This window comes from Eschrichtius robustus, chromosome 18, assembly GCF_028021215.1.
Source record: "Eschrichtius robustus isolate mEscRob2 chromosome 18, mEscRob2.pri, whole genome shotgun sequence".
Lineage (NCBI taxonomy): Eukaryota > Metazoa > Chordata > Mammalia > Artiodactyla > Eschrichtiidae > Eschrichtius > Eschrichtius robustus.
Window position 1 is genome coordinate 4,497,592 of NC_090841.1, and position 27,668 is coordinate 4,525,259.

The 27,668-nt window shown below is 47.3% G+C and overlaps 1 protein-coding gene across 7 annotated transcripts; it reads right to left on the minus strand.

The window, feature by feature from the left end:
* Positions 1-296: 296 nt before the first annotated feature.
* SHISA2 (shisa family member 2) lies at positions 297-27,642 on the minus strand. Of its 7 annotated transcripts, XM_068526995.1 has the most exons (7): positions 27,073-27,214; positions 26,179-26,363; positions 18,344-18,452; positions 14,912-15,043; positions 13,971-14,233; positions 7,982-8,060; positions 297-2,503 (listed from the first exon to the last, which is right to left on the minus strand). In XM_068526995.1, the coding sequence occupies exons 5-7, from the start codon at positions 14,049-14,051 to the stop codon at positions 1,950-1,952; spliced, it is 714 nt and encodes a 237-aa protein (XP_068383096.1). In that variant the 5' UTR covers positions 14,052-14,233; positions 14,912-15,043; positions 18,344-18,452; positions 26,179-26,363; positions 27,073-27,214; the 3' UTR covers positions 297-1,949. The 7 variants fall into 7 exon arrangements, with proteins under 7 accessions (XP_068383096.1, XP_068383097.1, XP_068383095.1 ...); XM_068526996.1 differs by lacking the exons at positions 14,912-15,043; positions 27,073-27,214 and adding an exon at positions 27,304-27,642; XM_068526994.1 differs by lacking the exon at positions 14,912-15,043.
* Positions 27,643-27,668: the final 26 nt, after the last annotated feature.

Genomic DNA, 27,668 nt, shown 5'->3' on the forward strand with positions numbered 1-27,668 from the left:
GCTGGAATCCTCCATCAAAGATAACGTACAGAACACACATTAGCCTGCTAATATAATGACCCCAAAAGGACCGTTTGTTTTGTGCTGTCAACGTTTCCCATGGAGCACGTAAAATACCCACTGACTCAGAACATACTATCGACTTCAGAGATATCAATCACTTTTAAAGGTAGGCTCTTTGTTCTAGAAGGCAATGTTTATGATTTTTAGCAATTTTCCCCTATTAACAGGTTTAATAGACCATCCGAAAAATTACCAAGTAGAATGAAAATGAAAAAACCCAACTCCCCTAGGAATTCATGCCATAAAATATTTATTAATAAGTAAAATGATTTTCCCCCGCCTTTGGCTATTAAAAGATTTGACGGGGTATCTTTGTTGACACCAATTGCCAACAATGGTTTTACATTTTTCAGTCATGAGATAGACAGAGATACAGACAGGTGTTAGAAAAGGTAGACAGATCATAGACAGATGACCATAGATACAGATATAAATATGTGTGAAAGACCATACCTTACAACCATTTAATTACAAATCTTGGTTTTGCTAGCAGTTGGAAATTTACTGGCACACACTTCAACTTATTTCTTGTAAGGGAACAATACACAAATAAATTCACTTGAATTTCATAATTCAGAACACTGGTAATGAATACAGTGCTTGCTGAGGACTAAAAGAGAGAGGAAAACAAGAACTAACTTTGTGGAGAAGAAAGGCAATATCTCTTTGAAAAGCTCTTCTGAACTTGATAGTCTCTCTTGCCTGAAAAACAAGACATTTTGATAACGACAGTATAAAAAGCCTACGATTTGCGAAGTAAATCGAATCTGTGGTTTAAATTTCATCCCAAGTCTCAGATTTTGGCTGAGGAGCGATACTAAGTATCTCTCTCTGCAAGCGTTTCTTTGAGCTTTTCTAGGGAAGACAAGAAAATGTTTTATCAGATCTAGGCAGAAAGGCTGACGTTCATTTATAACAACAGTAATTACCTGCACTCAGTACTATATGAACACGCAGGTCTGAACGCCAAACAGAGTGAAATGCCAAGCCATACCACACAGCAAAATTAAGAGTCATTTGGAGAAGAAGCAGGTGATAGAGTTTATGATTTCAATATGAAAACACTTTATTACTCTTCTCAGATGTCAATGTAAAGTCAGAAATTTAAAAGATACAATCGAGAAGGGGCTGAATGGTTTTATTACTACACCATCACTACTTCAAGATTAAAATAATCCCAGAGTTCTGAAATGTCATCAGTTAAGTAACTATACAATTTCTTTCAGCCTCTTTTTAACGTAGGAAATCACTTTGTAATAAGATCTCTACACATGGTAAAAAAGCACAAAATAGACCCAAAAAAAGCACAAAAATAGACAATATATATATATCTTTTTACAATGAATTAAGATGTGCCTGGAAAATGCTGGGATCAAGGACTAACCTCAGAGTCCAAATTGGTTTCCTTTTATAAGAATTGTACTCTTTACATCCCCCCTAAAACCTTGGATGCTTATTAGAAGCTGGCCCAGGTAAAAGGGAGGGAACAACTATTCTGATCTTGCACCAATACAATAAAAAATAAAAAAGAAGTAACAGTAACGAAATAATAAAAACACTTCATCAGTTTACAAAATTCTTTTGACAGCCACACCTCAAGGGCACTTAAGGGCTCACATGTGTCACACAACCATTGGCGGCGACACAGGCATCTCCAGGGGATGCTCTTCTCCATCATAAATCCATCATGCACTGGGATGAAACATGTCCAGAAACGCTAATTTGGAGAAACATGTTTTCACACAGTTTGGGGGCAAAGCAAGCCATCCAACAGAATCGTGCCACAAACACCAGCGATACGCTGGGACTTCCACGTTGAGAATCCTTCCCAAGCCCACAGCTTCTGCCTTCCTCTGCCTGGTACAGGACCCCGGCCTCACCGTGCGTTACACAGTCACGGCTGGGTACATCTTCTGTTCGCTGTTAGTGTGAGGGAAGGGGGCCTGGATCTGCCTGTAGCCCGTCTGCAGCCCGTCCAGGAACGGGGGCACCGGGGTCATAGGCACCGAGTCGTGCTGCACCGTGTACCCCACGAAGGGGGGATGCAGGTACTGCCCCTGGTGGGGCACAATCTGGGTGGCCTGCTGACAGTTGAGCACGGAGAAGTTTGTGGGCATGTTGACGTACACATTGTTCATGGTGCCCTCGGGCAAACAACAGTTGGTCTGTGACCTGGTCGGGGGCCCCCGGGCCCCCGAGTTGGCGCTGGAGCTGGAGCTGGCGGCCGTGCTGGACTGGCGGGAAGAGGAGCTTCGGGAGGTGCTGGCGCTGGGGATCATGGGGATGGTCTCCACCATGCGGGGCCCCCCCGGGGCCCGGCTCTGCTGGGGCTCCTGCTTGGGCCGCAGGCATCTGCAGCAGCAGGCGGCCACCAGGGACCCCAAGATGATGAAGGCGACAAACACCGACCCGACGATGAGGAAGGGCACATAGATGGGGACTGAAGAAAAGGAGAGAGACATACTGTGATGACTTCCTGTAAGGATGCAGGAAAAATCGGGGATGGGCAGCGGAGATGGATAAATGAACAACGGCGGTACCCAGAAGCCGGGAACCTGGGCCGGGCTGGTGTGTGCGCTTATCGGCCGCACACAGGAAGCACCGTCCTTTATCAAGTGCTTAGGGATGGCGGGGGGCGCAGTAGGGCCTGCCTACGGGCACTGGGGATCAGCCCCCAAAGCAAAGCTGTTAACACTGACAGCTAGACTCACCAACTGCAACGCTCACGGAGGCAAAGACCCAGTTTAGCAGAAATATGAGTTTAACGGTTTAAGACTGTTCTAAAATCCCTAGAGTAACGGAACTGCCCACATTTCAGTCTACCCTAACAGACAGTTTGTAGGGTCTGCACAGAAATGAGTTGAAATTATTTCAAAGTCTTTTCTCCCCCCAGAAAATTATTTACATTCCTCGTAAACCTCTTTGACCATTTTTTCGCAGGCTCTTGTTTCATAGGCAAATAAATCAAAAATTTAGGGCAGACCCTAGTCACAACCATTTCCAAAAAGAGTCTGTAAGGTACAGAGATCAAAGAAGGGATTTTTAAAAAAAAAAAAAAAAAAAAAAAAAAAAAGCCCTCCACACACACTTGACAAGCTGAAGGCAGGTCCCTGGGACGTGGGCCTGGCAGGGGGGGGAGGCCGTCCAGGCAGCGGGTCAGCATGAAACAAGGTACCGAGGAGGACAGGCTTGACGTCTGTTCCAGAAGGAAGAGCCCGCAGTGAGCCGAGGCCCCAGGCAGGACCACGTGGCTGAGGCGGAGCTGTCAGGTCCGGAGTTAGGACACTGGATTCCGTGTGAAGAACCACAGGGAAAGCCCGCAGAGCAAAAAGCAATGGGCATCCTACTTAACAAGGGAGGTTTATTCCAGCAAATAAAACTGTCAAGATAAAAACAAACACTTTATACTAAAGTCAGTAGCGAGCTCCAGTTTTCAATTATTTTACTTAAAAAGATCTTCGGGGTGCCGTGGGCCTAGCACTACCGGGTTTCAGAAGCTGGACGCACTGGCTGATGGGGGCCGGGAATCAGGAGGGAGGGGTCTGTGGAATCCCACCCTATGTGACCAAGAACCCATGTCTTCTGACGCGTTCCTGCCCATCTCCTTGACTATTCGATTAGACGCCACACGAGGACGGGGACTGGTCCCGCTGGTCTCGGCAAAGGGCAGCGCCAGCGCGTGGTCCAGGGAGACGCTCAGCTCTCCCTCGCCTGAAGTCACAGACGCGAAACGCCCTCTGCCCGCTAGGGCGGCAGCCGTTCTAATCACGCTCCTTGGACAGAACTGACATTCCTGCAGTCAGTGTTTCTAGAGCATAGTACCACATGGAGCCATGGAGAAATGATGCCTTGTGTAAGTAAAACATACTTTATCAAGTATGCAACCAAAGGCTGACGATTGAAGACTTCATTTTCTAAATTAAAGATACCAGCCCTATATGTTATCAAGTAAACAAGTAACAGTTTAAAAAAACAAAACAAAACAACACCCCCAAAGCAGTCTCAGTCCACATGATGAGTTTTGGGGAGAAATCACTGTTCTCTTTCCAGGATTTTAATTGGAAGAGTAAATAACTCAGGGCAGAGAAGGCAGTGTTCCTGGAAGCCCTCGGCTCTGCTTAGACATGCGCTGTCCTTCTTGAGTGCAGAAGTACAGAATTTTTAGGAGAAAAGATTCAAAAGTGGAATTTAGAAAGCATCCCCACATACCACGGCGTCTTGAGAAGTCGGCTGCCTACTGATTTGTCCACAGTCAGCCCAACTTCTAGGAGGCCAGCAAAAGCCCAACTTGGCACACACAGAGAAAGCAGTCAAGCGGTGTGCCCATGGCTTATCCCCCCAGGTTTATTCGGGAGGCCACACACCCCGCTATGCTGCGCTTGCCTTCTAAGACAGCACCTCTTCTGGAATTACCCTCCCTTCTCCTCTTCAGAGTCAAGGCAGCAGCCGACCAGTAGGAGTAGCTAATAAAATGCGTGACTGCAAAGGGAAGGACGGAAACGAGCTGCCTCTCAGCAGCCCCAGCCAGCTCTGTGAACAGGGACCAGCGGGGCCCCGGCTCAGGCGGCTGGAACCCTGGGCTCGGGGGGTAGTATTAATATAAACAGTCCTCTCCTCCTCAAAACGGACGGAGACGCCCCTCCGAGCCATGTGTGCCCTTCCACCTCCACCAGGACCACATCCTCCCTCCCAAACACATTCTGGGATAGGCCCTCGAGGGAGGGGTCTGGGAGACTGGTGACAAGCAGAGGCAGTGAAACCTATCAAATGCTTTCACGCATTTGTTCCTCCAACTCTAACTTGGGCAATCTGAAAAAATACAGTTAAGGAACCAAGGCCACAAAGAGCAGAGCTGGCACCGCTCTGATGTCACACCTACCAAGTCCGACGTGGTAAGGAGGCCGGGGCGGGGGAGCTGCATCTTAGGGAGGGGTAGACTCTTCCCCGGGGTCTGGTAGAGCCCATCACCCTCGGGAAGCCCCAAGGAGCGGCCTTCCCTCCGAGGAGCCCTCAGGTGCCCCGGCCAGCCCTCTCGCTAGGGGGCGCCGCCAAAACATGACCCCGTCCTCGAACTTAGACCCATGGAGACAGGAGACCCGGGAGGGGGCACGGAGACCCCTGGGCAGGAGGCACGTGGGGCTGGCTGCGGCCCGCCATGCCTTGGATGTTAGGGTTTTTTCCGGAAAACCCAAGCCAAGCCGCTTTTTAGCTGACAGATGGGGAAACTGAGGCCCAGGGCGCTGAACCGGTGTTCCGTTCCACACAAAGTAAAGGCTGCGCCAGGACGCAGGCACCGCCTCCCGGTCCAAGCCCCTTTCCTGAAGTCGCAGGCTCCGAATTCCCTTCCCCTCTCCAGGCTGCCGGGTCCCGCCGGCGAGGCAGAGCCCCTTCCTCCCCTCTCCGCTCGCCCGGCCCGCCTACCTGCCGAACCGTCGGGGCCGTCTTTGTCCGCGCGGCCGGGCTCGCCGGCGCCCTGCTGGCGGTCGTTGTCGCAGCCGCCCTGGTCCAGGCGCGCCTCGGCGCTGGAGCAGCAGTAGCGCAGCGCGCAGCTGCCGCAGCAGATGGTGGCGTCGCCGCCGTCGAAGCGCTCGGGGCACTGGAAGCCGATGCGCCAGACGCCCTGCGCGTCCAGCCAGCCGTGGCAGTACTCGCCGCTGGCCCGCGCCCCCGCCGCCAGCAGCGCGGCCAGCAGCAGCCGCAGGAGCGAAGCGGCGTCCCGGGAGGAGGCGGCCGGGCGGCGTCCGCCCCACATGGCACCACCCTGGGCGCGGGCGGCGCGTCTCCAGAGGGCGCAGGGCCGACTCCGGGAGGTGGCGGCCCGGCGCCCCGGTCCCGGCGGTGCTGAGGCCGGGGCCTCTCCGCTGAGTGTCCCTTCCGCGGCGCCTTCCGCGCGGGCCCCCGCCCCCCCCGCCGCGACGTCCGGGAGCTAAGCCATGCCCTCCCTCGGCCGGGGGCCCGGCCCCAGCAGAGGCTGCCTGAAACTCGTGGGCACTCGCCGATGGAGCTCTCCGGGTGCGACTCAGAGGGCCCCCGGGGCTGCCGTTCCGCAGCCCCCGGAGGCTTCACCAGCGACGGGACCCTCCCCGTGCATCCCCGAGGGGACGCTCGCTCGAGCCGGAGGACCGCTGGGCGCGCCGCTGCGGACCCGGAGCCAGGGCGCTGCCGCACAGTTTAAGCCTCGGGATCCTGCGCGCTAGTCGTGGCGCGTCTCCTGGCCTTTATTCCCCCCTCGGGCGGCGAGAAGAGGCCAAGGCGGCGGGCAGCAGGCACAGGGCTCCGGGCAGCAAGTGCAGCGGCCGGCCGCGCTCAGCCTCCTGCGCTCCGAACTCGGTCCGCATGGCTCCGGCCGCACTGCCTGGGCCGCCCCCCGGGTGCAGCCACCACGTTCCGCTCCGCGGGCCGGACGGTCGATCCTCCCGGCGCGCGCGGGCGTCCGGGACGCGGGCGAGAACCGACGCGCCCCGCCGGGGTCCCGGGAGCCAGCCGCGGCTGCTGCTGGGCGCGGGTCCAGGCGGGCGGCTCGCCCTGCTCCCCTTCTCTGCTCTCCGGCCTCGGCGCGCTCCGCCTGGCTCCCCCTCCCCCACGCCGCAGCGCCCTGGGTAGGTGCGCACCGCTGGGCGCCTCCCACGGAAGTTTCGGTCCCCGGGGCTGCGGAACAAGCCGAGCGCAGCGTCCGCCCGCCCACCCGTGCGCCCAGCCCCGACTCGCCCGCCGCGCCGCTGCACTGCGCTCTTAAGAGGAGCTGGCGCCGCGGGCGCGCATGCGCGCTGGGGCCGCCCCGCCCCCGCCGCCCCCGGGGCCGCGAGCCCTTCACTTTGTGGCTTGAGCGGCCGCGGGCCGTGGGCTGCCGGGGAGAACGGGCGCGGGAGATAACGGCGCTCGAGCTAACATAGTAACAGCAGTAACGGCAATAAGGGCAAACTCAACTTGCTTATTGCAGGTCGTAGGCGGCATTCACAGTTCGGATTCTCACAACGTCCCAAAGAAGGGTCTTAATTGCGCTCCATTTTACAGACGCTGAAGTTGCCACTTAGACTCACTTGTCCCTCCGATGTCCAGGCCGCGGCCGGTCACTGGCCCGGGGCTGCGTGGTGGGCTCGGGCTTCTGCTAGGTGGGGTGGAGACTTGCCAGATTTGGCCGCTGTCCGGATGATCTGTGTCGCTTTTCTTTCTAAATTTGGGCAGAGCGATTTATTGGATTCAGGCAGAAAGGTGCCTCGGCTCCACATTTGGCCCTGATGGTGTAGACAGCTGCGTGAGGAAGCAAACAAGGCTCCGACGGACCAGCACCGCGGCTTTGAGGAGGAGAGATTAATAGCTCCTGTCTTGCGGAAGCTGAAACAACAGGTGCTGATGCTATTAAAGCCGCCGTGATTGTTTTTAAAGGATCTGGTGACCCCTTCCGACACGGTCTGGAAGTCAGCGACCTGACATCTAGGCCCAGCCCGACCAGAAAAAGAATCCTGCATTTTGCTGGCCTCAGTTTCTTCATCTCTAAAGTGGAGCATAAGAGGTGCTGACCACTGAGGTTCCCCCCGAAGTCCGTGTCTATGGAACACAAAGCAATTTTATTCACAGCAAAGACGCTGCTGTTCAGACACCGTCGGGCACTTGGGCGGGCCGGGTCACCGCGCGGACTCGGGCAGGGTGGCTCCCTGCCACTCGCCCCACGGAATCAAAAGGAAAAAACCTACCCTACGCCCTGGAAGCAAACACCTTACTCTTTTCAGTAAACCTTTCTCCAAGCACTGCACTTGATTTCATTGGACTTTGCGGCGAGGGGGAGGGGTATTTTTAGCTTCATAAAATTATGTATTTTAAATGCACCGGCCACGAACTTTTCTAAACCTAGAAATGAACGAGGTTTTAATATCGAATTATTCGTTCCACAACTACAAGCTAAGCGGTTACAGTATACCGTGTTCTGTGTTGGGTCCTGGGGATTCTCCAAGAAGCCAGACGTCATGGCCATTTCCTTCAGACAGAGATGAAAGTCTCTGGAAATGGGACAGAGAGACAAAGAACTGAATAAGCAAAGATAGTACAAGTATTATAAAGCTATGATCGATGATGTACAGGGTCAATTTAAGCACATAACCTGGGGGTCGGGAGGGGAGGGGTATCAGAAAAATCATCAGAGCAACAGCTCTTAGACCAGAAGCAGCCGAGGGAAGACTCGTTTTTCAGATTCAGTCTTTTTCTTAGAAAACATTGATACTGTGAGCTAACGTGTATTGAAGGCTTACTCCGTGCCAGGCACTGTGCTGCGTTTTATGTGCACATTTAATCCTCACAGCAACCCTACAAAGAAGACGGAATTACTCGCCTCACTTTGCTGGTGAGGATGACTTGCCCAGTCCTTACCGACAGAAAGTCACGGTTTGCCTGGACTCCAAATCCTGCCCACTACGTTGCTGGTCACCAGTCTCCACTACAGAAAGCCCGGAATTAACTGCTGACTCTACACTAATCACCAGATGGCTAGGCATCATTATTTTCCTATGGCACCATAAAATGACTGGGGTGGGGTTCAGAGGGTTAATACTTTACTTTTTTTTTTTTTTTTTTTTTGCCTTTGGGGAAAAAATTAATGCAAGGGAAGTGTCCATTTCTTCAGACAGTACTTATGCCATACCCTCCTTCCACTATCCATTTATCCTCTTCTCCAAAACACCCATGATTTGTCAGTTTATTAATGAAGAAAGCACTGTTGGCCATATTCATACTGAAACTGATTTATGACCTGGTAATGCCAGAGCTTAAACACAAGAAGTTTTTCCCAAATGGTTCAGAACCATTAGAATGGTTAGTCCACAACCAGCAGACTTGGAAGTGCAGAGCTTTGAGCAAATTCATCCTCTTTTTTTTACTGCTGTGTTCCTTGATTCCCTAAAAGTGAAGGAGAGGCCTGTTTTGTGGTTCCTCGATGTGGTGGTTGGCTGTTATCAATGCTCATAGAGACTTTATACCACTCTGTTCCTGCCTCTGACTTGATTTTACTTTTTCTTTGTGTATCTAGTATGTTGTATTGAAATTTTTTATAAAATAAGTTGTCAACTACTCACTGAGCATCTCTGTGGGAGGTGCCACTGGGTCATATTAAGGTGGCAATGTTCCTTCCATAAGGAATTCCCTCACCATCCTTGACAGTCTTAAACTATTTTACTAGTCTTTTCCGAGCAACTGTAACTAGTTATCAAAACATATAGGTAGTAGTAATAATTTATTATAGTCAAAACTAAATGTCAGGCAGTCTGCCAAAGTAGATTTAAACACCTATGAAGGAGTGCCCTCCTCCCTCTTAAAAAGTTGAATTCTGTAGACACTAACTGCAAAAGTATATTTTCAGTTTATTTTGCTTTTCAGTCTGTGCCTCTCTCTCTCTCTCTCTCTCTATATATATATGTATATATGTGTGTGTGTGTGTGTGTGTGTGTGTGTGTGTGTGTGTGAATAAAATGCATTTTATCACCATCTACCGACTTTGACCTTTGTGTTTTTGATTGCTCAAACTGAACTTGATTCTTATTTGGTACCTCTGTTTTGCCTTTGGACGTTTTCCTCTTCAATTTGTTATGATGTTTCTTAGTACCTGTCACTCTGCTTGTTCATATAGGATTCCTAGCTGTGACATGGGCTGCAATCAACCCCATTTTAAAGCACTCATGTGTAGGATCAGCATATATGGTGAAAAAAACGACGTAGTCATCTTTATCCTTGAATCAGGCTCAGTGCAGCAAGAGGCTCATGATTGCGAGAGGCACGAGGGGGAGGAAACCACCACTTCAGGTTGCTTGATGCACAATCACTGTGATATGTGTGTCTTTTGAGTAGAAAGAGGGCAAAATCACACACACTGTTTACATCGTTATTTCTCTCCCTCTCATTATTCTTTTTCCACCAAGCTCCTACACAGTAGTTGAATTTATGTAATTCGAATGTGCAAATGACATACTTTCTTGATCAAACAGAGCAGCCAGAGGAGCTAAGTAAAACACTTATCCTTCTAAAACATAGAAAATCAGTTGCTCAATATTAGTGCATTGTTAACTTTAATTGTAACACCTAACAGAATGTTATATTTTACCGCTAGGAAAAAAAAAATACAACTGATTTAAAAACAAACTTCTGACATATCTTTAAGAGTACAAGTACAAAGTCATAGAACTAAAGAAATGATTACTTATAACTCGGCTAACTGGAGTTGATGCAAATCATATGGAGGTAATCATATTTCCTTTGGCTGGAAGTTCTAAAAGCTGCAAGATCTACAGTGATTTTCTGTATATTTCAGGAAGAACAGAGGTTCCTACCATCTGCACACCAGTCAGCAGTCTGTTTAGGAAGAATGGCTTTCCCTGGGTTCATTCCCTTCTTTCCCTCCTCTTTTATAAATAGGAGTAGTACTGAAAACTCACATTTGGTTTACCAGAAGTTCTTTTAAGTTAAAGTGTTTGTGTTAACAAATGAGACCGCAAACCCAAACAAATATGTTAATTTACATTTCTTTTAATTTTGTCTTGTGGTTTACTTAACCTCATCTGAAAATAAAAACGGTCATAAAATTTTGAAAAAAAAAATCTTCCTTGTTGCTTTAAAAGTTTTCATCTTTCATCCTCCTGTTTTTTCCTTGTAATTAATATACTGACTTTCAGAAAAGTAATTTCCATACTTAAAATGCTTTTTCTTCTCATCTACTATTAACTTTAAACATTTGACGTACTGCTCTCCCTGCCCCATCCTCACCCCTAACCCCAGAGTTTTACTGAAACATTTTTATGTTGATTTTGATGTTTACTATTGGTATATTTTCTTTTTGAAGATACGGAGTTAAAAACCACCCAGGACTTCTTCCAGTAATGCCAGAGTGTCTAAAAGGGTGGCGTAAACAAAATCAACATAATGTCAAAAAGCCTGCAGCAAGTTTTTGCAAATCATATATCTGAGAAGAGTCTAGCATCCGGAGTATATAGACAACTCAACAACAAAAAGACAAACCCAATCAAAAAACAGGCAAAGGACTTGAATAGACATTTCTCCAAAGAAGATACACAGCAAGCATATGAAAAGATATTCAACATCACTAGTCATTAGGGAAACGCAAGTCAAAATCACAATAACACTTCATACCTACTAAGATGGCAATGGTAATAATAATAAACAGAAAATAACAAGAGTTGGAGAGCATGTTGAGAAATTGGAACCCACACTTTGCTAGCTGGGAATATAAAGCCACTGTGCATAACAGCTTGACGGTTCCTCAAAAGTTGGACACAGAGCTACCATATGACTCCGCAATTGCACTCCTAGGTATACACACCCAAAAGAGTTGAAAACATATGTCCAGCCTGGCGCAGCCAAATAAAAATAAATAAATAAATATATATATACTTTAATAAAATAAAAGATAATTGGACAATATTTTAAAAACTACACACAGCATCACTATTTATAATTGCCAAAAAGTAGAAACAACTCAATGTCCATCTACCAATGAACAGATAAACAAAATGTGGTCTATCCATACAACTGGAATATTATTTGGCCATAAAAAAGACTGAAATACTGACACCTGCTACAACACGAATGAACCTTGAAAACACTATGGTAAACCAAAGAGCCAAACACAAAAAGGCATATAATGTATGATTCCATTTATATGAAATGTCCTAAATAGGCAAATCCATAGCAACAGAAAGAAGGTTAGTGGTTGCCTGGGGCTGGGGAGGGAGGGCAGAAGGGGAAGTGACGGCTTAATGGGTATAGGCTTTCCTTTTGGGTTGAAAATGTTCTGCAACTAGAAATGGTGACGGTCGCACAACCTTGTGAATCTACTAAACCATATTAATGGCAAAATTTATCTTATGTGTATTTTACCACAATAAAGAAGAATCTAGAAAAAAAAAAAAAAAGATTGCAGCTGTGAAACTGGCCATCTACCTGTGATGTCACATGAAGGTCCTGAAGCAGGTTCACTAATCCAGTCTCAAAACTCTATTCTCCTAATGATGAATGACACTGGAAGATGATCAGCTAAAAAGTTCTGCATCACAGTCAGATACTTCTGAATGTAATTCCAAGCCTCTAAGATGAATGTTGCAAAACCTCCGTTATGGACTTAAATTATGTCCCCTCCCCCCCAAATTCATAGGTTGAAGCCCTAACCCCCGATGTGACTGTATGTGGAGAGACAGATACAGGAGGTGCTAGGGAGATAATCAAAGCTAAATGAGGCCATAAGGCCCTAAGCCAACAGGACTGCTGTCCTTCCAAGAAGAGGAAGGGATGCCAGGGGTGGGCACGCACAGAAGAAAGAGCAGTAAGGACACAATGAGAAGACGGCCGTCTACAAGCCAAGGCCGAGAGGCTGCAGGAGAGACCAAACCTGCCGGCACCTTGATCTCAAACTTCCAGCCTCCAGAACTGTGGGACATAAATTTCCATTGTCTAAGCCCCCTAGTCTGTGGTACTTTGTTATGGCAGCCTGAGCTGACCAATACATCCTTCCTTCCCTGCTCCCTCTAACCCACTGATGGCAGGAATGCGTAAGACAACTGAGGTCTTCCTAAAATGTGAGGCAGCTTGGGTCACAGCCCTATACCTGTGGACCACAGAGGGAGGAGCTGCAGTGACTGGAGTATGTGCTAGAAACAGCTTGAGGAAACTAGATACTCATTTAGAATACAGTACTTAAGGTAAATGTATGCTGATTCAAAATGGTTGGACAATTCTACTCCTGGGCATAAATCCAGACAAAACTGTAATTCAAAAAGATACACGTACCCCAATGCTCACTGCAGCACTATTCGCGATAGCCAACAACCGTAAACAACCTAATGTCCATCAACAAATGAATGGATAAAGAAGATGTGGTATACATCAATATGTACAATGGAATAGTACTCAGCCATAAAAAAGAATGAACTAATGCCATTTGCAGCAACGTGGATGGACCTGGAGATTCTCATACTAAGTGAAGTAAATCAGACAGAGAAAGACAAATATCATATGATGTCACTTATATATGGAATCTAAAATACGACACAAATGAACCTATCTATGAAAGAGAAGCAGACTCACAGACACAGAGAACGGACTTGTGGCTGCCAAGGGGGTAGGGGATGGGAGAGGGATGGATGGGGAGTTTGGGATGAGCAGATGCAAACTATTATCTATAGAATGGATAAACAACAAGGTCCTCCTGTATAGCACGGGGAGCTATATTTAATATCCTATGATAAACCATAATGGAAAAGAATATGAAAAAAAGAATGTGTGTATATATATATATATATATATATATATATATATATATATATATATATATATATGGCTGAATCACTTTGCCATACAGCAGAAATTACACAACACTGTAAATCAACTATACGTCTATAAAAAAAATAGGCTGGAGAATGGGGTTGGATACCCCAGATCCAGGTTCAATTTGCCCCGGAACGTTGTATTCATGTCTCTATTGATATAACCGGGATTATGATTCCTTTTGTCTTTCTGTCTAGACAACAACTCCTTGAAGGCACAAACCAAATCCTGCTCATCTTTGGGTCCCACAGTGTAGACTTGGAGCAGGCTTGGTTTATGAAGCTCGTGCTATATGCCAGGCACAGAAATACTGAAGTGTTACTTTCAAGGAACTGAATTCAATAAAACGCACCTAAATACGAAAGCCATTCTGAGTGTAGCAATTTGGAGATAAAATATCTGGTAAGACTAGGGTCCCAAACCTGGCGCTGGGGATGAAATCCTTGGACAGTGGGTTCAGAGGGAGGGAATTTCTAGTCGGAGCCTCCCAGGGCCCCCGCCCCACAGAATACTTTTGAGGCTTAAGGTGAGAGTGGTTTGCAATGAAGGGAGATGAGGAAAGGAACAAGCTGTTTCCTGGGTGTCACCTGGTGACGTGGAAAAGTTTGCCGTCCACAGAATCGGTGCCAGCAGCTTGCCTCCTTTGCGGTGTTGGTGGCGGTGGGCATCACCAGGCCTTCCACAGGCACGAGCCAGGTCACCGAGGCTCTGGTTAGCACTGAGAGCCAGGGCTGGCCCACGATGCTGCCAGCCTCCGTGGGTACCACAAAGGTGAGTCTGAGAAGCACAGGGTCACTCTGCGGGGACTCCCACACCAAGGAAGAATTTTCGGATGCAGCAGGGCTGGTCCCTGCAAAGCAAGACAAGGTGGAGTAATGTCTAGTATTACGTCCCATGAAATGATGCTGTTTTACATAGACCTGGAATTGCATATTTTTAATTGAAATAATTCAAAAGGCACTTTGGGGTCATAGGTTCCTTGGGATTTCTGACTCTTAAGATCATTGTTTTTGTATGCCTGGGTCATAGTAAAAAAAAAAATCCCATTCATCCTGGGTGTTCAGATTTGGCGTAAATAGGAATTTCCTTCATCAAAGCTGCCCCGCCAGTCTCCTGGTAAAAACATAAAAAGATAAAAGGACCACTGTGCTGCTTATTAGGCAGAAACAGAATGATGGGATTCACAGCACAGCCTCGCAGCCCTCGTAATTATCCCTGTCCAAATACTTGAACTTTCTGAAACCGAGCCCTCCCCCACTTTATGGCATCAACCTTTTTGGGGGGGTACCCTTTGGATTAGTAAGAGACTTTCTTTGGCTTTTGCAAGAAGTCAACGTCTCAGGAAACAACTGAATTAAACTTCATATTTGTTTAAAAGTCCTTGGATAGCGCCTCACATCTGCGTTTCCTCAAAATGTCTCCGTTGAAAGAATAAAGGGAGAGCGCCCTGCATTGTGCAAGTATTCAAATGAGCAGAAAAGGGTTTGATGAGTTCCACGTCCTACAAATGTTAGCATCCCAATTATACCTTAAGACTTGTTAAGTATTTCAGACCACTTTGCAGCTTTACAGCACTGAGGACACTTCTTGCTTGATATTGTAAGTTCTCGTATAATGTAACTGTTCTCTGGATAGTCTCCAACTTGCTAGCCTTCATTACCTAATTAGAAGAAAGGGTTTTTTGGGTTTTTTTAAAATGTCTTTATGTTAGAAAATATGCTTGAATAGCTCTTAGACTGAAGCTCAGTCAGCTAATAAGGACCCTTGACTACTGAACATCTGGTATGTGCCAGGCATTGTGCTAACTTCTTTGATTATCATTACAGTGTCTCTCCTAATAAGTTTGTTATTAAGTAAGCTAAAAAAAGGTTTAAGTTCATCTACTCCTCTAAAATTTCCTAAGAAGTTAAAAAGGAATTTCCAGACTATGGAGAATGTCATCCAATTAATCTTAACACAAGTAACATTAGGATTCCTTTCCCAGCCTTTATTGTCAATGAACTGGTTTCTAATGTTACACAAATAAGATGTCTTAGCAGAAAGACACCAATCGCTGGCATTCTTAATTTCTATTACGAATTTCCTTTCTGGTGCACAGCAGTTTGATTTTGTAAGGTATACATATTTTTAGTTCTTTTATTTCTGGAAGTAGCTTGATTGGCTTTAGAGATACGAGGTCCGGAAGAAAATATTAGAAAAACAGAAAGCAGAAAAGTATAGAAAGGCTTCAGGTGATGAGGAAAAAAAAAAGGTGATGGAGTTTGCTTCAAAACTCCCTTTAACCATGCAAAGGATTATTTTAGGGGGGCCCTTAGTCTCCAGCACAGAGAAGGCAGACCAGAGGAAGTGGAGTCGGGTCACAGAAAGTGATATTTAAAGCACACTCTCTAACCGGTGTAGATGCAGAAGCAGTAACACAGAGAATGAAAAGAGGGGATGAAATTCCCCAGCCCCTAAGTTCCTTAAGAGCTTATTCAATAAACTCCAGCCTCGGAAAGACGAGGGGTGTCTTAGGATAGCCGTGCCATAGACAGGGCCAGGACTAGTTAAATTCTTGAGATTCCTACTAGTATTCCTTGAATCTTACTACGCAATGTCAAAGTGTTAGGCTTATAAATAAAGAAAACAGCAAACGCGGTTCATCTTTGTTCTTCTGACGTCAATCAAACTTCCTGACATCCTTCAGCAAAGAAAACATTTTAAAAACCAGATGAGATGGCTGCCTCTATAGAAATGTATCTGGTATCCCATCCCTGTATTATTTTCATTAAAGTTTGGGAATAATATGCATTTTTAGCACTTTTGAGGGTTGGGGGCGGGGGGGAAGAGAGAGTGAGAAGGTGACCCCCTGCTCAAGGGCTACCTAGAGACCTGCTCTCTGTCCGTCTGCAGAGGTAATGAGAATCCAACTCCTGCACATTCGGAAGGCAAGCAGAGTGAGTTTCAGATGTAGGCAATTTACATTTATAGACCAGGTCAAGCAAATTGGACAGTTTAAGTGAGCACTGAATGAAGGGGAACATAAATATGTTGGGGCCAATAAATGGTCATATTTATAGAGTGCGGTAAAACCCGTATCTCTCTCCACATGAAGAAATCGTGCCAACTGGACTGAACACAGCGGTCCTGACACTGAGTGCTAAAACCATAGGAGGGGCAAACTCCACTGTTGAACTTGAACTTCCAACATCTACAGTACTACTGCAGATGCACTTGCATATCCGATATCCTCCTGGTAGAGAACGAATACCAAGTGCTCAGAAACAAAACAAACAAACAAAACACAAGCAAACGAACAAGCAAAAAAACCCCCACTTCCTCCTGAACTCATCGATACGTTTCCAGAACCTGTATGGGGCAGCCAAACTCAGCCTGATTTTTGAGAAAATATAACCCATATGTTGCTTGATAGGAAGAGAAAGACTAAGACAGACTCCAACTAATAAAAAAAAAAAAAATGGGTAACCGGCTCCAAGCACAGCCCTCAGCTGCTGTTTTCTTCATTATGGTGGGTCCTGCTTTGGTCGTCTTGGAGGTGAAGCTAAAGATCAGGGTTGGTTCACTTTAAAGTCCGAGTGTTGGACTAGATCTCCAAATCTGGAGGCACAACCACCTGTGGGCTCTGGCGTGTGGAGCAGATGCTCTGACACAGGCTGGAATTTTAGTGGCTGAGTCACGGGTGAGGAGTGAGCTCACTAAGCTCGAAGACTTTTAAAAAGACAAACAGAGAAAGCCAGGAACCAGTGCCTCACCTTTCCCCATGCCTCTGCGGAGGAATTCTGACGCTCTTTGCCACGTCTCCAGCTCACTGGAGACGCCGAGATTCCTTGGATCATGAACACTTGGGATTCAGATCACTGACACATATCAAATCTTCACACTCCCCTAATTAATGCTCATGATGTATCATTTCACAATTATCTGTAGATTTCAGCCAACTCCAGTATTTGAGTGTCTTTCCCTACGAAGTAAGCTAAGGGCAGTGTAAGTGCTGCTTTTAACCAAAGGATAAAATCATGCCATGTCTGATTGACTGTATAAACTAGGAAACTTGGTTTTTTGTTTGCTTTTACTTTTTACTCGCAAATAATTTCAAACTTGGAGAAAGAGCTGCAGGAATGAGAACAGCATAAAGCACTGCTCTATACCCCTTTACCGTGGTCCACGATTGTTAACATTTGGGCAATCTGTTTTATGGCCAATGACTCACAAAAATGGATTAACCCTGCTCCTTCCGATTTGGGATGATCTGCCATACAGACATGTACACCAAAGCGCCAACATTACTAATTGTACATTGCTTGTTAGAACAGAACCAAATCCCATTCTCTCATGTTGGTGATTGATTTATGCTTTTTCCCTATTGTCAACAAATTATTAAATCTAAATCTTATGCTTGTTAAAACACATTATTTGAGGACCCATTCCTAACAGCTTGGCTAACTTCACACATATTTTGCTGCTGAACTTTGGGCTCTAAGTGCTAAATTGAAAAGTATAATTCCAGACCTTTAAAAACAGAGAAAGATATGAAAGCCATAAACTTTCCAAGATTTCCTGTCTTTGGCTCTTGAGCACCATCTTCTGGCTAAAAGTTGGCTGTGAGACGGTTAAATTGTAACCAATTGTTACAATCAATTAAGTAACAGAGCATCCTGGGGACTAGATCTAAACAAAAAAGAGGCTTTGACATTATACCAGTGAAAATGGACTAAATCCACAGGAAAAAAGAAAGATCAGAAAGAAGATGACTAGGAGGCTGGAATGACCCCTCTGCTTACCTGGAATGTCAATCTGGTGTTGGCGAAGGGGAAGACGAGGTGGGGATAAACGTTGTGGACCAATGATGGGGAGCAATCAGCTGCCCACCGTGATTTTACTTTAAATCTTAGGCAACCTTCCTCCAAGTCACAACTCCTAGATCTAGGCTACTTGAAGGCAAGACCCCAGTCCAATTTACCTTTGTATCATCCATAGACTGTACAGTTTCTTGTTGAACGAGTGAAGAATGAGAAATAAGTTTATTTGTCCTTGGTTAACATGTGCAGGCATGCTGCTAAAGTTTGAACCTGAAATACACAAATATTAAAGTAATACATCATTACAGTACACAATAGCTAGACATCTAGTAACTAATAGCTTTTTTTAAAATTTATTTATTTTTTGGGTGTGTTGGGTCTTTGTTGCTGCACGCGGGCTTTCTCTAGTTGCGGCGAGCGGGGGCTACTCTTCGTTGCGGTGCATGGGCTTCTCATTGCGGTGGCTTCTCTTGTTGCGGAGCACGGGCTCTAGACATGCGGGCTTCAGTAGTTGTGGCATGCGGGCTCAGTAGTTGTGGCTCGCGGGCTCTAGAGCGCAGGCTCAGTAGTCGTGGCGCACGGGCTTAGTTGCTCTGCAGCATGTGGGATCTTCCCAGACCAGGGCTCGAACCTGTGTCCCCTGCATTGGCAAGCGGATTCTTAACCACTGCGCCACCAGGAAGTCCCACTAATAGCTTTTCAGTAGCCAAAATCATATATCAATAGATTATTTAGTCACATTTTAAATTTGCTCCTAAAATCCAACCTATTTGCAGAAACACATGATCCACTTAGAATCCTACTAGTGTAGACTTGGAATGGGCTATAATAAGTATGTACTTTACAGCCAAAACCAATAGTTATCCATTTGGTTTTGAAACATCATCATAAACAATTATACAGATTCCATCTATAGATTCCATACGTGTCGGGAGCCTGTTCTGGGTTTAATCTTATTTGCAGCATACACTTAAAAGAGGTGAAATAACTGTCATGATGCTGTGATAGTCACAGCAGAGTGAAACACGGAGATTTGGGTTCACAGAGGCAACAAGGCTTGGAGACAGCCTTCTACACAATACTAAATTTAAAACTCCAAGGGAAGGGATCTTTTTTTGCACAGACATTCCCCATCTTAACTTCGTGTCTGCTTTGACTCCAGAAGCTTTGGTGATAAGTTTCACTAGGGGTCGAAATACAATGCCATAATATGACTAATCCTGACCAAAGGCTAAAATAGTGGGAAACAGTACCTGGCATCAACTGAACACCTACTGTGTGTCATACCTTGTCTACACACATTGTCTCACTTAATCTTCTAAACCCCATTCGGCAGTAAAGTCACACCCGGAGCTCAGCTTCGGCTTTGCTGTTCAGCTGGAATCTACTGAAAATATTAGAAGCTGTTTCAACGGTATTTCCCTGAACTTGTGTATGATCCAGGGTCATCTGCTTGCATAGGTTACCACCATATCTAATCATGTTAATGACATCAGAAATACAAACAAGGTGTGATATTTAGATTTGTTGTTAAGATTGAAAGACAGTATTTACTTTCAAATATAGATAAGCATTCTACAATGAAACTTGGGGTGAAAGCCTCTTTTGTGTGTTTAGAGGTTGGAATTCTACCAGTCAGTTGAATTATAAATCTATATTTGTTATTGCAAGACTACAATGAATGCGAAAATTGTGAAGATTATGTAAAAGAAAGCATGTTGGCTTCAGGATACATATCCTTTTTTGAGTCAGCAAACGAAATGCAAATTTAAATGATAATATGTAGCAGAATAATAAAGATTAATAGATTATATCATAATTCTAGACCTTGTACAAGTGTTTTGGTAAACTAGCATTCTTAACATTAAATAAAGTGGTATTTAAGAACTGTATTTATTGGGCTTCCCTGGTGGCACAGTGGTTAAGAATCTGCCTGCCAATGCAGGGGACACGGGTTTGAGCCCTGGTCCAGGAAGATCCCACATGCTGCGGAGCAACTAAGCCCGTGTGCCGCAACTACTGAGCCTGCGCTCTAGAGCCCGCGAGCCAAAACTACTGAGCCTGTGAGCCACAACTACTGAGCCCGCATGCTGCAACTACTGAAGCCCGCGCTCTAGAGCCCATGCTCCGCAACAAGAGAAGTCACCGCAACAAGCCCGTGCACCGCAACAAAGAGCCGCTCCCGCTCGCCGCAACTACAGAAAGCCCACGCGCAGCTACGAAGACCCAACGCAGCCAAAAAAAAGAACTGTATTTATTGTTTTTTTTAAAATTCTATGTAAGTCATAATCCTTTTAAGAAAAAGTACTATTTGGAAATTCTTTCAATTTTGTATGGGTGCTTTAAAATCAGCATGTTAACACTGCCACTTAAAATTTCACAAGGAAAAACTCCCAAATTATTCTACGACAATGCCCATGTGATAAATTATCTCTGATCCAGACATAACGAAGAGTAAAGTAGAATATTTATTTTAAAATGAGTTAAATACCTTGCTTCTCTACCAATCACAGGTGAAAGTGGGTTCTATCTAGTGTTGGAAATAGGCAGGTAGCTACCAGAGGAGAAATCTAGCAGCTGACGGTGGAGAAATTATTGTTTCTTCCCCATAATGTCAAATTTATAACATTTGACTGATAAAACTTTAATAACAGAAGCATGTTAATGTAGTAGGTTGACTGAAAAAACAACTCTAATTCTCTACTCCTCCATATGTTCATAGCCTTTGTGATGCAACTTTGAGGCCCTTCCCTTCGAGAGGTGGAGTCTATTTTCCCAGCACGCTGAACCCCGGACAGCTCTGTGATTTACGTTAGCCAACAGAATGCAGCAGAAGTGACCGATGTGCCAGTTCTGAGCCTAATCTCTAGAGGTCTTGCTGGCTGCCATGCTTCAGTTCTCACTCTTTAACCCCGCCACACCCTGAGAACAAGCTCAACTGTCTGCTGGAGGACGAGGGACCACACAGAGCAGAGTCGTAATGCTGGAGCTGACGCCATCCTGGACCGCCAGCCCCCAGGTCACAGAAGCCCTGTGAGAGAGCAGACATGAGCCCAGCTGAGATGCCCCGGGGCCGGCCCAGATCAGCACCGCTGCCCAGAGGACCAAGAGAACAGTGAACCACAAATGCTAATTATCGTATGCCGCCCAAGTTTTGTAGTTACTGGTTACAGAGCATTCTCGTGGCAATAGACACCTGATACAGTTAATGATTACTTTCTAATAGCAATATCAGGGTTATTCTTTTATCCCAGAAATCCATTTTGTGATGGTGATATTTGGCTTTGGCCTCAGTGACTTTGCCACGTGACCATTTAGGAGTCAGCCCAAGCACGCGTGTGCTGCATCTCTATAGGGTAAGAATTACTGTCTCCAATTTAGAATTACACACACACACACACACACACACACACCCCTCTGAGGTCCACGAGGGTTTGGAAGCTTTCTCAGGTCCAAGTCAGGTCAATCTGACTCCAGAACTTAAGTTCTGAAGACTGAGCTACATTCTCTCTCTCACAGCCTCTGGCATGAGCTCAGTGAGGATGGAGAAGTTCACTTTACAGTAAGTCACCCTATGGCCTGACGGACAGTTTACTCCCCATAGGAAATTAAGAGACGCCCTCCATTTGCTATTAAAACTAACTTGAGCTTCTGGGAAAAGGGAGTCTGGATAGAAGAAAGTGTTCTATCCCACCACACACTGGCTCAGACGCACAATTAAAGTGCCTTGAGTTCATGAAGCTTACATACCAAAGATACCTTTAAAAACATGTTTAAAGAAAGGAAATCTGTCACAGTGATGATTTTCTAAGACAGTCCTTCTGTTATTCTCCGGACACACTTAGTCTAAAATTAGGCAAGAGCAATTATCTGACCATATGGATCTTAGTCTAACACATTCCTTCAAAGAGACAAAACTCTCGTTTGGAGGGAAGTGCTGATGAGTGAAGCAGAGTGTTTGTAAGGGACACAAGGAAACAAACTCTGTTACATTATTGAAATGACATTGATTTATATGTTTCAGGCGTACATTTTATTTCCACTTCTGTCTACCCTACAATATGCTCACCACCCAAAATTTAGTTCCCATTGGTCACCATACAGTTGACCCCCTTTACCGATGTCACCCTCCCCTCAACCCACCTCTGGTAAAACCACCACTCTGTTCTCTGTATCTACGTGTTTGTTTGGGGGAAACAAACTCTCTGGTGAGTAAATATCTGAGTGAAAGAAAGCAAACTGATTGGCTAGAGAAGAAGTTCTAACGACGGTTTTTTTCAGGACCAGAAGAGCCACTGGTGTCGCCTGGGAATAGGTTAGAAATGCAGATTCTCGGGCCTGACGCCAGACCAACGGAGTCAGCACTCTGGAGTGAGGCCCAGCAATCCGTGTTCCAGGGCACCCGTCTGCAGCTCCGATGCCTGTGGAGGGTGAGGGACAGCGGGTAGGAGATGTCCTTCAAGGAGGACTTCGCTTCTTCATACACTTTGTCTATGGCTTGTGCTCAGTAAGAGAGGAAACCGGCAGCTCTGACCTCCCCAGCTCTCTGCTCCCGGAGGCTTCTGGGGGAGTTGGGGTCCCCCTGGGCCCAGCTCTCTGCTCCTGGAGGCTTCTGGGGGAGTCGGGGTCCCCCTGGGCCCAGCTCTCTGCTCCTGGAGGCTTCTGGGGGAGTTGGGGTCCCCCTGGGCCCAGCTCTCTGCTCCCGGAGGCTTCTGGAGGAGTTGGGGTCCCCCTGGTCTCAGCTCTCTGCTCCTGGAGGAGCTGGGGTCCCCCTGGCCCCTGGCTCGGTTTCTGCACAGTGCAGGGAAGCAGGGGAAGGAGTCGGGCCGCTGGTGGTCTCATCACTTGGCCCCAGCACCCCCTACTCCTTAAGCTTAACCCTCTGGCTGCCCTGACAAGGGCAAAGCACCTGGTGTGTCATGGGAAAACTATTCCCCAGCGAAGTGCTTTGCCTCCAGCTGTGAAATTGATTAGTGGCCTTAAAATCCCGGAAGAGTCTCTACCGGCAGCTGTAGTTGCTATTTTAAAACCGCAGAAGAGTATGTGAGAGGGGGAGGGGATTGTATATTATGTACAGGAGAAGGTTAAAAACAGAAAACAAAAAACAACAAACCCTTTTTTCCCTCCAAGTTAAGGAATGGCACACCAGCAGAAGAAACATGACATAATTTTATTTCCTACGTTAGAGTTTTTTGTTGGAATAGCCTAACTGTTAGTTAATTGTTATAAAGCTACTTCCGAAATCAGTATCAAGAAATTCAACTGGTGGGGATTTAAGAGATTGTGGAATTAGGAGATGAGAAGCAGCTGGTACAGATTCGAGCGAGGGTGGGCTCCTTGCTGAATGCTCGGCCAGGGCCAGCTGTCTACTTGCATTCAGGAACTCTGCCCGAAATATGGGACGGCAATCAAAAGTGCCTGATACAATAAACGTGATGGCTTCAAGTGATTACTCAGATCTGGATTTTTTTTGCCTCTGCTTTCCATAAGAATGAGTTTTAAAGGTCCAGTTAAAACCTGTGGATCATTCATTGCCAGAGAACATCAATTAAACCTGCAGAAAAGTTCAGCCGTGGACCTGGCCAGAACTCTACTTACCCAGCAAGCATTTACTGAGCATCTACTATAGGGAAGACATGTGTGAGGCGCTGGGAATGTGAGTAAAAAGACACTTAGTCTACAGGATGGAGACAAGACTGTGTGATGTTAAACACAGCTGGTCGAAGCAGAGCTCAGAGGAGACTGCAGGAAGATCTCTAAGCTGGGTGAAGGAGAGGGACAGGGCATCTCAGGCAGGAGGGGAGCCCCTGCAAAGACACATGGGTCTGAAAACGGGCGGTGGGGAGTCTTGACCGGAGGAGCACGTGCAGAGGTGCTAGAGCCCAGGGCAGGGAGGAGAGGTCGGGCAGGCAGGTGGTGGTGGGGTGTTCAACCATCTCTAGCAGAGGTGCCAACGGTACGTCATCGGATAATGACTCTACCGGGAGTCTGAAGATGGCCTGGACAGGGGAGCTAAAGAGGGCAGGGAGCTTGATCAGGGATGACAAGAGAAGCAAACTAACATTTGTCTCCCATTAGTTACAGGATACATCCTAGTTGCTCCCACCATGAAGATGATTATTTCCCCAACCAAAGCAGGCAGACACTTCAGAATCTCTGAAAGGGGCAGGCATAAAATTCACTGTTTTAAGACCACTGCCTACTTGGAAGATGAAACAAACCACTTCTTTTGAAATTTCCCAATATCATTCAAGAAGGGACAGGAAAATTACTTTTAATCGTTGGGTATAGGGGGTTAAAAATGTTGAACAGTACTGTTCCCAAAGCACGTTTTATAAATTTATCCAGGTAAGGAATATTTATTGAACACAATATAATGCCTACCATTTATTTACATTTTGTTTTGGCTACTGGTGGGGTTTTTTTTTCCCCAGTTCGTATTTTCTAGGAAATACTTCCTACTCTATGCATATTTTTTGTCCTAAAGCCCCCTCTGAACACATCCTAACATTCTGAAGAAGGATGCTGCCTGACCAGAAGAGAACGCACTTCCAGGCCTCAGCTGCTGCTTTGGGAGCTAATTATGTGAAACAAATATTCGTCTGTTGACCCAGATGTTTGATTTGCAGTTAATACATAGCCAATTAGATTTTTACCAAGTGCAGGGGGAAAAGCCAGTTCATAATAGGAAAATATGTAAACTGTGAAGAAAACAAATGCAGATCTCATAGGTGGAAAAGCTACAGCTGTAACACTGGAGGTGTGTTCTTTCTTCATAAACTAGGGAAAGAGATGACCAAAGGAAAAAAGTCTCTCCTGCCCCCTGGTGTCTTTAGGTCTGCCTTGCAGTATTCTAAAATTTCCGAATCATTATTTCAGGGGAAAAGATTCCTGTGGCTTTTTCCCTAATTCAGAACAATTCCTAGAACAGCAAATGAATTTTAATTCCCCATTCTTACTTATGAGATAGTTTTTTAATTATTATAAGAATTCAAGTATCTATTTAAGTACGACAGGAGGTCTGGTGTTTGCTGATGGCTGTGTAGAATTGGTAATTTTGAATGTTGCTCTAAACTAGTATAGATCTAAGACAGACAGTCAAATAAGCAGCTCTCAAAACAAAGCAACAGAAAGATGCCATTAAGGAAAGAAATCCCATTTCAGAGAAATAATCAAAATAATGTGATCAGACGAGTGAAGAGAATGGTTTATATATATTTGCTGTTACCACTTGTACCAGAAGCTTCAGAAATTTGATGTTTAAAAAGTTTAAATATCTACAGAACATGAACAAAATTAAAGGCCAGACAGCAGACTTTGGGAAAGTATTTTTCGTGCATGTGATTTTTGGTGGGAGGAGGAAACAGAACACGGGGCTCAAACAATCGATTTCCCTACTTGCCGCGTCCAAAGCCAAATCTCCATCTTCTCAAGCCTGAGGCCTGAGCCCCCCGGCACCACGCCAGGTGCACACGAGATCCCGGGAAAGGTTCGTTTTTGCACAATTTGGACTGACCGAGGCAAATGACGCGGCATTAAAGAGGTCCCACACATACAAATAGTGATCACTCCGCTACAGCACGAAATAACGCCATCTGCGGCAGTCTGGACCATTTTGAGCAGCTGACTCTTCCTACGCTGGCGTAGATTTTGCTGGGATTTACCTACCCAGCCCTCTAGCATATTCCTACCAGAGTGCCTGTCAGTCTCCACCTACTCCACCTTTCCAGCTTCCCTACGCCCAGATAAGGTCACAAGGCACTGCTTTTCAGAGGACAATTTGTGTGTCTGCTCAAAACCTTCCTAAGGCTTAACAGCTAACAAAACGATGAGATAACTCAACTGTTTTCAAAGAGAACCTACTGAAAGGCAGAAGAAAACTAAGTGTCCAAAAAAAAAAAAAAAAAAGAAAAAACTAATAGTGTTCCTTTACTGAATAATCCGCCCCCCTCCGGTTGACTTAAGTGAACCCAAAGAATCAGGAGGATTTGCTTACATTGAAGCGAGAAGCTTTAAGTCCACAACTTTGATGTTTTCCGGGTCCAGGGAGAACACTTTCACAACACCAAAGCTTCTGCCCGCTTGACAGGGGGCAGATGAAAACCGCAGCCACGCCTTCCTTTTTCCAAGAATTCAAAGAACGTGAACGATGCCCAGTAGAAGAACCTTCAGCTGTGCGCACTAAATGAACCGAGGATCACACTCACTTAGGAACCGGGGACAATTTCAGGTGTATCGTCGGCGGAGGGCAGCGTGCTCCCCACCGGCTAAACCCAAAAGCTTGTTTCCCTGAAGCCTTACTCCGCGCCCAGTGAAGCCCAGGGGTTCAGGGTTCCTCGCTGTGAACGCCACCCAGCGGCTTCCAACAGCAGGGGCTGAGCCCCGGCCAGACTGCAGGGCCGCCCCGGACAGGGAAACCCTAAGCACGTAAAACTGCTCTTTCCGAGGTGGGCATCAACCACGTGTCGGACGTGGCTGTCCTCACGCAGCTCAGCCAGACCTGGGAGCCTAAGGAGCCGGTAAACTAACGACCGGCTTGCGGGTGTGTCCGAAGCCCCGCGCCCTCCCCGCGTGGACGGCGCAAACCCGCCCGGGCTGAGTCTCTACGAGGGCGGGGCGCCCGTGCGCGTGGGAGCCCCCGCGGAGCTGGTCCGCGAACACGGACGCGTGCGGGAAGCGCCGAGTTTCCGACTCCGCGGCCCGGGGATGGGCAGCGAACCCGCGTCTCCAACGAGTCCCAGGGACGCCGCGCTGTCCGCCCCCGCGCAGAACCGCCGCGGGCGTGGGTCTCGGAGGAGGGGGAGGCCGAGGACCGGTGGCTGGCGAACGTGCCCGGCGCCGCTTCCTCGCCTCCGAGCTCGGCGACCAAAGCCTACCCCGGCTGACCTACCGCAGGAGTCGGGGGACAAACGGCGCCCGGCGGGGTGTCGGGGCGCTTTTCCCCTCTAGCGGACTCACGTGCACGTGCAGGCGGCGCACACACCTGTGCACACACCGGCGCCCACCTCCCCCGCCGCCAGCAGCGGGGCTGCTCGCCCCGCCCCCGCCCCAGTCAGCTCGAGCCCCGCCCCACCGAGTCCTGCCCCGCCCCTCCCCGCCGGCCCAGCGCGACCCCACGCACCTGGCGGGGCGGGAGGAGGCCCCGGGTTAGTAAAACGAGAAGAGGGTTCTGCGAACTTGGGCGGCTTAGCAAGAGCTGGGGCGCGGGGTGGCTGGCGGGGGCGCCACCTGCCGTGAGCCTTGGGGGCGCTTTGGGAGGCCCGCTTCCTGCCCTCCGGGTGCCCTGCTACCGGGCGACCGGGGAGGACGCGCCAGCACGGCGTTCACCGCCGGGCCTGCACCGGCGCGGACGACCACCTCCCCCGGGCCGCGCCCCTCCTCTTCGCTCGGCCCCGCCCCGCGCCGCGCCCGGTTGGGCCTGGATTTCCGGAGTGTCCTGGGTCTCTCCAGGTCCCCCAGGCCCCTGCACGGAAAGGAGGACTCCCA